Source organism: Poecilia reticulata, linkage group LG7 (genome assembly GCF_000633615.1).
Source record: "Poecilia reticulata strain Guanapo linkage group LG7, Guppy_female_1.0+MT, whole genome shotgun sequence".
NCBI lineage: Eukaryota > Metazoa > Chordata > Actinopteri > Cyprinodontiformes > Poeciliidae > Poecilia > Poecilia reticulata.
Genome location: NC_024337.1, coordinates 11,745,579 through 11,757,593, shown reverse-complemented (window position 1 = coordinate 11,757,593; position 12,015 = coordinate 11,745,579). Strand labels below are relative to the sequence as shown.

The following is a 12,015-nucleotide window of genomic DNA, read 5'->3' as shown; positions in this document are numbered from 1 at the left end:
GTAGCAGTCGTTTTGTGCAACATTAATAATGTGTCTTAATTATTCTGTGTATTCGGTCAATTAGGTTTTCTTTTCTGAGCTTTTTGGTAAATTTACTAAATGATAAATACATAATATAAATGATTATAAATAAATATCTACTGCAATTTATCTTTTTATGGATTTCCATTACTACCTATATTCAGTTACTTTTTGTATATAAAACAGCGCGCACTTGCATCTTGCGTCCTAGCCGTCAGTCCCTCTATTGTCCAGCAGATGGCACCGTAACACCGCTGTTTGTTTGTCTGTGCAGTCTGGCCTTCCTTCCGGAGATGACGGGACAGCTCGGCCCAGAGAAGCACTGGTAAGGACGAAGAACTTCATCTGAGTTAGTTGGCTGAAGCGTGGGGGTTTAATGGAGATGCAGACGAGGCAGGTAGCTGAATCGAAATATGCTATAATATTTTACATGGTTATGTAAAAATACATGACAAAAAAAAAAAAAAAGACACTACGGATTCTCAGTTAGTCCAGATATTTATACTAATGCTTAATCTTACGATTGTGCAAGTGTTACTAATCATGTGTGCTTAGACAAGTTGGCAGACAAAACGTTTTGTATCACACATAATGAGAGATAACCATATGTTTTAGTTTTTTGTTAGAATGGAAGCATTTGAGAATAAAAAAATTAAGAATTTCATAGTTGTCTTTAAAGCTGATTTGATTTGCTCTGCTGAAAAATCTGTTTCATCAGAAAATGGACTGAGCAGCAGCTCCTTGCTTGGGTAGCTCAGGTTTGAGTGATAGCCGTGACTTCTACCAACAATGAGGATCAGTAGTTTTCTTTTTTCTTTTTCTTTTTTTTTTTTGATAATGATTATTGGAAAGTGTTTATTAGGCGTGCTCTTGTCCCTAAATGGGATGGATTACTTCCCAGGTACACTCTGCGTCCTTGTATGGGCACAACACCCAGGTTGTGTTGTTCAGCCAGCATGTCTCAATGTCATTCGCCACCATTCACTCTTCATCTTCCTCCCATCATCCCTTCATGCCAAGGCTAATTTAATCCTGCGTTTATTGATTGTGGGAGCATTCTCCCAGGCTTTCTTTCAATTTACTTCAATTTCATCATCCCGGCGCACTTGAAGGCTGCCTCCTCAAAAAGGGAGGAAATTCTCGTTGCGAAGGTCCTGATTCGAGACCGGCTGACAAGTCCCACCACCGCCACCCTCCTCACTTCCAGCGCCTTTTCTCTTTTCTCTTTTTGATGAGCTGCTCTTTCCCAGTTAAGTGGATTATTACAGTAGGGATAATTCTTGTCACATGGCATTATTTGGATGAGGTGAATAATTGAAATTTGTGTCTGAAAGGATTTTATCTGGATGAGAGGAAAGGGAGTGCTGGCAGGGTTGGGAGGGACAGGAGGAAGAGAGCAGACACACACACAGTCTCACACTTGTGTAACATTCATGTGCACATGGCCATGTCAGACAGCGCAGTGTGTCAGACCGGGGACACCAGTCATGTTAACAGGTTCTGACTCACCTCGCCCAGATCAGAAGGCCCTGGCACACTACATGGACTCTCTTTGGTGGCAAAAGGCCCCGGCTCAGGGGGGCAACGCTGCAGCCTCTGCCACCGCACAACCCAGAGGGGCAGCTCTGGACCTGCAGTTACAGAGGCTGCTCTAGAGACGTTTCCTCCTTAGCGCAGAGGGATATCGGCCGCTGAAAACCTCCGCTGTTGCCTTTTGGTCACTTCCATCCTGGCATTTTTCTCCTTCAACAACTCCCACCCTCCTTGGACCTTTTGCTCACCCCATCAGTGTGGCAAATACTTGTGCATTTATGAGTGAACATTAAAAGAAACCCACAGTATTTAAAAAACAAAAACAAAACAAAAAAAAATCTCATAACTATTTTGCTAAAAAAAAAAGAAATATTGGACATTTTAAAATTAGCATGCAGTGACAGTAGTTTGGAAAATGTGTTACTCCAGTATATAAACCATTAGATGGTCAAAGGTAATGTGGTTTGATCAGGTTCTGATCTGAAACGTTTTCTAAGTCAGCTGATCAAAATAAGATACAGAACAATTCAGATGTTTAATAAACAGGAAATTATTTAATTAAACATTGACCAACATTAATCTTGGGAATCTTAATTTTTCTTATTTTTATCCATCAGTCTATGATAAAAAAAAAATTAATTTAACAAACTAAACCTCTAAATTATGTTTTGAAATATTTTCATTCCCTCATATTCACTAGCATTAAAAAAAAACAATCAGAAGACCCCATTTCACTTATTCACCTTAACTCACAGTATGTATCTACATAGCAAGTTGCATAATTTCTACTTTATGAAGATCTTTTTTTGATGATGGGGGAAACTCAGAAAGGAGTTCAAGTTCATGAAAAAAGAAAAAATGGTCAATGGGTGGAATGTCCGTCTAAAAAAGTAGCATCTTTTCCACACTACACAATTCGTCTTCTGAAATAACAACTTAAGGAGTAATAAGCTGTCCCCTCAGCTATGGTTAAATACATTTAAAGCATAAACACTGAAGCACATTCCTGAATTTAGGTGAGGGGTTTTTTTTGTGTTTCTTTTTAGATATCTGCAAAAACTGTGCTTAATCTGCTTCAGTCTTTAGCAAAACAAAGATGTTGTGTTCTCTTTGAACAAATGCTGCAACTAACCTTTATGGGTAATTTCAAGCAATGAATCACAATATACTGATCTAATCTCAAACACTGGATTATGGTCCTGATCAAAATCAGTCACTCATTGACAATTGATCCATATCTGTGTCAGCGATCACACCTCGTCTCGCGATCTGCATTTGCGGCGTTCGGTGTGAGGTGTGATTAGCACGTGGCTAATTATCATGCCTGTATACATAGATGTACGTTAACCAAGCTGTTCCCAAAATGCTGCAGCTGTGTACATTGTTTCATTGATAATATACTAACACCACGAGTTTTAATCCTAAAATAAATAAAACTATTAAGATTCAGAGAGACCATTGATGCACCTTGTTCGTCCTAATTTTTGTTTTACATAAAGAATTCGCCTTTAAAATGAACATTTTCCTCAAAAAGTGTTCTTCGCAGCTTTTCAGATTGAAGCTCGTTTTTCTTGCTGCAACACATTTCTGCTGAGTTTATTGTAAGGCTTTGGACATTTATTTGTACAAGTATTAATTTAAGACTTGGTGCCAGCAGATTCTGCATCTTTAAAGGCCCGATAAATACGAGAGAAACATTGTCGCTGTTGCGTCATCTACAGATTGGTAGGTATGACGTGGATTTAAAAAAATAAAATAGGGCTTCAATTACAGCAACCATAGTATAATTTCCCAATGTTTTGTTGCATATTTATACTAATTCGTGATAGGAATAAAAAAATTCACTGTTTCTTTTTTTTGCCTTTGGTTTGTTTATAAATAATTTTCACACCTAAAAAAGAAACTTAGAAAAATATGAAAAAAAAAAAAAAAAAAAGCTATAGCATTTTTATCAGGAAAGAACTTTTTTAATCCAAATTCTTTTTCTCTTCTGTTAAATTTGACTCTGTTGGAAATAAGAAGCCAGAGCACTGCTATCTGATCTCACCTGTGTACAGTCGGGTGCTTTTATTGTCGCGTTTGCATCTGATCTGCAGCAGCGTTCGAGTGTCCTTCCTGGCATGAAACCAGCTACTTACTTTCTGTGTCCTCAACCCAGGCCTCGAATGACTAAATGTGTGTTTGTAAGTATTGCAAGCGTGCGGTTTGTGTGTGCAGTCGGTGCATCGCTGTCAGTCAGCGGGTGCATGTTGGCACAGATAGTGTGCTCCCGGTGTGTGTTATGTGTTTAGGTTTGGGGATTTTAGGACAGCAGAGGGAGGAGAAAAAGAATTGTAAGGAGAACATCCGCGGTCTCACAGCAACTTCAAAAGCTCTGCTTCCCCAGGATATTAAGCGACTGTGATGAAAAATTTAGCAAGCGTTAAATAAGCCGCTTTGAAGTGATCTGTTTTGGCTCAGCAGTCTTCAAATTTCCGTAGCCCCTCTGCTACAGTGTAGCCGCCTCGGTGTAAAGGGGAGGATGGGGTGGGGGGGCCTGGAGATGATTGTGTTGAGGGTGAGAATTTTAGTAGTTAGCCGAAGCCAAAACTAGGAGTAACTAGCTGAGGAGGAGGCGTGAAGGGATCGCTGCAGCTACTGTAACCTCTTTATTGTTCTGTCAGACTTTTCCCCCCTCATCGTTTCACTCCTCACCGTCGGCGCTTTCGCTGCGTCCCATGAGGCGCTGGCTGACAGATGTGGATCATATGTTAGCTATGAAAATAATTTTTTTTTTTCTTTTCCCCCTGTACTTCCATGTGGGTGTAAGACTAATGTAAAACAGCGGTGTTACCAGGAAGTCAAAGGTTGAACTGGGGTCTTGACTCGGCGTACGTATTCTCTTTCCCCTTGAACTTCTTCACATTTTTTGCCAGTTTATAATAACAGATTTCAAGGTAGTTTATAGGTTTTATGTCACAGTAAACACAAAGCTATAAACAAGAAGGAAAATCATACTTTTTGTTTTTCTCCACCATCTGACACGTGTACAGTAAATTTGGACATTTTCACCCATTTTCTTTTCATACTGGCTCAAAGTGAGTCATTTTACATGGGAATCATTTGTAAACATCAGCTTTTTAAGCAACTTCAACAAACAACACATAAACTCACCTAAAACATTTCATTGTAACTCTGTCTGTTGCCCTGCTGAAAGATGAACCTCGACCGTGATTTCTTCCAGCATTGTCTTGCACTTAACGCCATACATCTGTCCATCAACTGTGACCAGCTTCTCTGTCCCTGCAGACGAAAAACGACCCCATAGCATGATGCTGTTTATAGGTTTGCGGTCATGCCAATCTTTCCATTTTCATCTGGATCAAACAGGGCTCAGTGAGACGTTTAAAGTTTGATATACTGTTTTAAACTGGCCCCTCCTTCAAAAAACTCAGTTTGCTGTGTTGCTTAGCCTTCTGGATGTCATTTGCTCCCTAATGTTCGCACAGAAACGTACGAGAGCTTTACAGAACAGCTGGATTTACCAAGATTTAAACTTTTCGAATTAGGTGATTTGTGAAGAAGGTTGATTGCACTTGATTTTACTTAGGGGTGTCAGAGTAAAGGTGGTTGAACATAGAACTCTGGGGAAAAAAGGAAGAGACCACAGACATGTTGTCAGCAGCTCATAGAGTAAAATAACAATGTTCACTCTACTCAATCATATATCTAGAAAAAGTTAAATCACGAGAAGCTGATCATTTTAAGTGGTCTTAATTTTTTCCAGAGCTGCATATGCGCGCCACACATTTCAGGTTTGTTTTTAGAAAAGCATTTTAAAAGCCACGTGTAGTTAATTATGCGTTACTTTGTGTGAGTCTATCCAAAAGAAACCCATATAAATACTGCAAAAGCAGTTATGGGATGAGAATATGGCTTAAATAGAGATTTACAGAAAATATATATTTTTTTCTTCAACATTCCTTTTTTACTCTTTAAAACAAAATCTACAAACGTCCCCCATCCACCATAAATTACTGCACATTTTAAGCTGATTAAGCTTTTCACTTTTCAGCCACCATAAACCAAGAAGTAACCAGAACTTAATATCTTGTTTGAAAATTCATATGTCTAATTATTTCACATGAATCACTTTTGAGGCCATCATTTTAATTTTTGAGAACTGCAGGTTTCAACATGCTTCAAATTAATTATTGGGGCAGAATACGAAATGAGAGGCGGTAATGGGTCCGGTACGGTAGCTCCATTCTGTCAAGAAACCGGGGCTGCCATTCAGTTAAGCCCAGGGAACCTTCTCAGAGATTTTGCCCCTTTTTTTTCCTCTTTGCTCATTACTTTAATTGTAATTGTAATCCTTTATTGGAGCTGTCTGCAGTAAAGGAGAGTTATGGTCCGAGTGGGGGCGCGAGCAATGGAGATATTTCATGATTATTGGGGAAGACGGTCACTAGGTGGCAGCCACTCGTTCGGCCCCTCTGTAATTACTGAGTGGAAAGTCGTGGTGAGAAAGTGTGTGTGTGTGTGTGTGTGTGTGTGGGTGTGTGTGTGTGTGTGCGCGCAATCAAGATTGTGAGACTAGAGGTTTGACAAATTTTAGCACTTCCACTAGAGAAAGAGAGAGAGAGTTATCTGATCTGATTCTCTTTACTTTGTAAACACATTTCACAGTGCAAGAAATGCAGGAATGTAAAAGGTACAAACTTTTATTTTATTACATTTTTTTTTAATAACCAACAATATTTTAAATGCAAAGTCAGGCCCGATGAAGGAGGGTGCGACGGAAGGGACCTAAAGTTATTGGTTCACAGTTCTCACGCATCTGTTGCAGCGGTCGTGGTTACGTTTTCTCTTTGAAAAGCATAAAAGCTCAATTCTCTTATTTCGCAGCACTTATTGCGCATGACGCTCTGTTTGTTTCTGTGGTTAATGACACAGGAAGGGCCCTCTGGTTTATTGTTGCTGTGTTGCACTTTTATTTTTCTCTTTTTTTTTTTTCTCCTCCTCCCCTCCGCGCCGCCTCCTTAGAGGACTCTGTATGAATTCTCACTGTCATGTCCAAGGACGAGTGGCGCAGGGTCAGCTAATTGCTTTTATGATTATGATTTCACGTCAGATTTATTGTGCATGCTCGGAGCACATCTTCCAGGTCCTGCCGACGTTGCGGGCTTTGGATGGTGGGGGGGGGGCAAGAGGAAGAAGAGGAGGGGGGGACAATGAGTTTACAGCTTCTGGCTGTGACTTCTTGTTTAAGTGCGGGTCACACTTTTTGACTCATTAAGAGTTGAACGCAGGGGGTTGGGGTGAATCACACGGGCTTTTCCTGTAAAAGCGTCTTTTTTCTATGTCGGTAACTGTACTTGTTTCGCTCATATTTGGCCACAGAAAGCCATTTTATCAGTTTCTCTCCAACATGTGCTAAAGTTTGGAGGTCATGAGTGTGGAATGACACAGACAGGGATTTTGGTTTTTTTTTTTTTTTTCTGTCGTTTGAACTTTTTTTTTATGAGCCATAAATCTTTCATTTTCGTTTCTGTTTGCAGATGAGATGATTAGGCTCATTCCACTCATACTGTGCCAGAATTATCAACTGACTTCTTTTTGATGTTTTTTTTTTTTCTTGCTTTGGTTCCACCCACCTCTTTGAAAAAGATGAGCACAGATGAGTCCAACCCATTAAAAAAAAAGAAAGATTTTCATTTTGTGGTTTCTGCCTTGTGTGTTCAGATGGACTGGTTCTGCATCACAAACCCCTAAAATGACTTTTTAAAAGATTTTTTTATTCATTGAATAGGTCCGCATTGTAGAAGGGAAGCTGGAACGGTTCTCGCCGCCGCCGCGTTAAAAAAAAATCACATATTTGGCGCAGATAGTCTCACGTCGTAAGTCAGAGCTCTTGATTTGTCGCAGTAATTTGACCTCGCCGTGACCTCCGCGTTGCCGGGCCGCGGTGTGTCGGCTGACAGATGCAGCCTGGGAATATGGTTTGGATGAAGCTCCGCTCAGCTCGCAGGAATGTTCGAGTTAGCTTTACGCAAAGTTCATTTTGGAGACATATGTAAAGTCTGTGATTAGGCTGAATTCAATAAACTTTAATGAATACTTAGGACTTTATTTGCAGGGTTTTTGTCACAGCGAGTATATTAATGTAAACGACTCGGTAACAGAGCTGTAATTTCCTATTCTCCCACAATTTAGTGAACTGTCACAATATGTTTACTTAAGAAATGATAGAAATACGACCCCAGTTTAATTACAGTGTAGCCATTTTGCCTCAATATACTTGGGAAAGTGGTCTTATTGAGCTAAGCTTTCTTTATACTCTCCATTCTGCTTTGTAATTACTCCAGCGTGATTTATTGTCTTTTCTTTGTGTTTATGGCTGTAAACTGCTCGAGTGAGTAAGTTGGTCTGAGAGCGGCTCGTCTCCTCGCAGCGAGGCTGGAAATCTCCCGACGAATCCGAGATGTCTCTTCTGTCAAGACTGCTCACATCGCTCTCAGCTTCCAATGTCACTTTCAAGGCATAATTACACAAGTTGTGTTGATTAGTATGAGAAGCAATTACGGCGGCTTTCCGCCGCAAATGGGGGAATGTGATGGCTCTTGATTGACAGGAAGCATACTGGTTTTAATAAGTAAATGACTATGGTAATTCCAGGTACTGAGACCCTCTGATTTGTCAGCATATTTCAATTTTTCTTTTTTTTTCTTTTTTTTTTGGAGATGCCCTCTGATTTTTAATGAACATGAATTTGATTGAATCCCCCTTCATTTCCTCTTGTCTCTGCGTCCGTCTGTCTTCGCTCAGGCCGCCTCGCGCTGTCATAAAGGGGCCGTGCACCGGTGCTTTCTAAGCCATCCAGCTTCTTGGTGAATCAATTCAGCTTGCACAAAGAAAAAAATTAATAATAATAATAAAAAAAAAACAAACATAAAATGAGCAACCTACACTATTCAAATTGCCTCTTAGCATCTCGCTCGCTCTCACAAGTGCAGAAATCAGAGGGAGAAAAAAAAAATTATTTGTAATTGACACTTTGGGGAACATTTTTTCCTCTTTTTATCTGGCTTCCCAGTAAGTTATTAGCTGTTAATTTGTCTGCAAGCTCCCCTACAGCGCCAGATATTTGTTCAAATACTGGGATCCCCTCAGCGCATTTGTAACTACACTTCTGAAAATGCTGCCTTGCCTAATTATGTAATATAATACTGCCTTTTAGGCAAGTTTCTTTTAATTGAATAATATTAGAGCCAGCTAAGGCTAAGCAGTTGGAGTTGCAACACTTAAAAGAGCAATCCATAGTGTGTGAAAGAGTCATACAGTGAAATACTGTTCCACTGCAGGTTAAGACTTCCACGCTTGTGTCGGTTTTTTGACTAAGGGCCAAATATTTATGCTAAAACTTGATTGGCCCAACACTTAGTCTCATATTTCTTTCTTTGTTAACCACTGTTGGCCTAATCAAGTAATTCCCTGTTTGTCTTAGTAACCCCCTATAGAGTCATACATGCATACATATAATAAAATAATTTGCTCTTGCACTCTCTAGCCCGGCTGTAATTTATATGGATTGAATGAGTGCTGCATTGTGGAAAAGCACGAGTGGACCAAACGCTCGTTTGTCACCTCTAATAAATGTTGGAAATGTAAATTATGAACTTCTGCCTACGGATGTAAATGCACTTTATCCCAGTCCCTTTAATGTAAACAGCCCAGCCCAATACATTAAAGGCTATGGGAGGGGTGCGGTGGGGTATTAGATTTTGGGTTTTGACTGTTTTCACAATCAATAACCAGCACAAAAGAGCTCAGATGGAGAATGTTCTAACATATCTGAAGTTGCCTTCATAAATTATTGCATGAAAGCAGGCTTGTACACCAAAAATGTAAATACATTAATGTTATTAATAATGTAGTGACTAATAGTTCTATCAAGACTGTAATAGCAGTTTAATGGAATATGACAGCAAGAATGTATTACACTTCGTACATTCAGACGGGACCTCACATGACATTTATCAGATTTCTGTAACTATTTTTTTGATTATTTTGTAAAGTTAATTGCTTCTTTTCCCTTGAACGTCTTCTCCGGGAGAGGGACAGAAAAAAAAAAAAAAAAACTGGTAATGGATATTAATTAATATGTGTCAGTTTCCTGGGTTTGATTAAAAATAATGAAAGCAAAATGCTAATAGGATTTCAGCTTTTCTCTGTGTGTGGCACCCTGAGATTGGGGCTTTATCTGGGGAATCTTGAGAAAAAGGAGATAGTGTGAAAGTGTCTTAGCCGAAATGAAAAGGATGTGGTGCACAAACTGAGATAAATCTTTTTTAAACCTACTAAAAACAAAAGAGCACTTGCGTAACTTATTGAATTCTGATTATTCTAGTCTAAGAAGTGCGGTCAGGAAGTGTATTAGCAGCGTGGCACGTCTTAAAACGATCCAATTCTCATAACGACGAGCTGGTTGAGGTTGTCAACTTAGACGAGGCTTTTTTTGAAGTTGTAAATTCAAAATATCCATTCATGTTGCTCCAGTGGTTTAAAGCTATTTTAATAAAGTGCATGAGAAAGTGCCAGTGCGATCACTGTTTTCTGACCCTTCACCACCTGTTGCTGCGCACTGCAAGCCATCTGGCTGAAAGAACAGAGCTGCATTTTTCCCTCACAAAGACCAGTTGGAGTGTGTGGAAATATTTAAACTTGCAAAAAAAAAAAAAAAAAATACAGTCAATTATGGCTTGGAATTTGAAGGAGCGCCACCTATTGGTCTTATTATAAAACTACACCTGGAATTTCTGTTCAAAGACATAGTATCTTCTGGGCAGTTATGCCCAGACTTTTTTAGATACATACTTTTTTAAATTTTACCAACCAAGCTGTGTCTGACTGACTGTAATATCAAAGGTCTGGGAGGGTGTGAATAATTTTTAATTTTTTAAAAATAAAAAGGATTGACCTTTCATTCAGACTTGCTGGTTGAATGAAGATACTTTTAACTCTAAACCTGCCAGGAATATGAGTAATTTTGAGTATATATATATATATATATATATATTTATATATATATATATAGTAATGTGCACAATACCATACCATGTGCAATAAGTACTTTCAGGTGTTAGTTTTAGATTTTCATCTAATGTTTTGCATCAAGATAAACATTATAACCATAATAATTCGTGAACTATGTCAACTTAGCAGCTTTGTTGCTTTTATGCTTCCAGATGAAACGATGCAATAATTATGCCATGCATTGACTCAACACTTCATACTGACTCATTCGTGTTTTTCTTACTGAACGAACGTCATTTTGTATTGACAATAACTGTGTGAATGTGACAATTCTCCGTAGTCGTCCTGTAGACGTCATGGCCAAGACTTCTTGCTTTTCTCCACGTTCCCCCGCACTTGCCAGCAAAATGAACACCTAAACACTGTCATTATGGCACGGCAAAAGTGTGAGGAACTAGCGAAGCAGAGGTTGGCACTGGCTTTACTGACAATTATCCAACACCTGGACTGGCTGCCTTCCCCGGCTTGTGCATCAACTCTGTCGACTTCTTGTTAATGCAGTGATTAACAGGAAGATTGCATTTGTTTTCCTGTATGCAGCTCTCCTGGCAGCACTACTTTGCTTTCTCTTTGATTAAAACAGTAGATGGATGGGTGCAGTGTAGCTCAGTCATAAACTTCAAAAGGAAGGGTGAGCACACAGTAACCACAGAATATAGAGTAGAGGATGAGCCACTCTTTTATTTTTGCTCCCCAAGTAGTGTTTACTGTGTACATTGGGATTTAAAGTGAGGTATTATTGGCTTGAGGTCCTTTGTAAAAAGTCAGCCGACACAAACAGTTGTTAGGAGTCCTCCGGTATCCAGTACTTGTATGTCTCCTATAAACAGAATGTCTTTCCATATAAGGGTTTATGTTTTTTACATAACTGTCCTCCTGTCTGCCTTTCCTTGCTGCTCTTTTGCTACGTCATGACTCTCAAAGTACATGGAAAGTGGATTTGGGTGTCTTGGGGATGAAAAAAGGAAAGCAAAGGGACTTTTGGAAAAAAAAAAAGAAACAGCCTGTACTTTTGAAATGCAGAGAGTGGCATTGTCATGTGTTTTCTGTGTCAAGGTCGACAGAAAATGTCAGAACAGGTGTGCGTCTGCTGCTGAGCTGCTTGCCAACTCAGCCCCTCTGCTGTAACACGCCACCCCATGTGACATTGTAGTAATTCACTATGGGTCTCCTCTTCTCATTCTTTTGGAGGAGGCTGGTAAAAGTTTGTCTTCGTCTGCTGCTGCCACGTGTGCGTGTCTTGATTGTCCATGGGTGTTGACGCCTAAAGTTTGACGCAAATTACCACAAAAGATGCATTAGTCACATGTAACTTTCTTTTTTCTTTTAGTTCAGGATCATCCTGTTTGAGCTTTGCCGTTTAACAAGCCAAGATTTTCACCATGA

At 39.5% G+C, this 12,015-nt stretch overlaps 1 protein-coding gene across 2 annotated transcripts in view; it reads left to right on the top strand.

Moving 5' to 3' along the window:
- Nucleotides 1–12,015, top strand: part of pex14 (peroxisomal biogenesis factor 14) — a 64,142-nt gene that overhangs the window by 1,949 nt on the left and 50,178 nt on the right. For both annotated transcript variants that reach the window (XM_008413423.1, XM_008413422.2), the window contains exon 2: nucleotides 296–346. In XM_008413423.1, coding sequence (XP_008411645.1) covers nucleotides 296–346 — 51 coding nt within the window. The remainder of the gene's footprint in view (nucleotides 1–295; nucleotides 347–12,015) is intronic.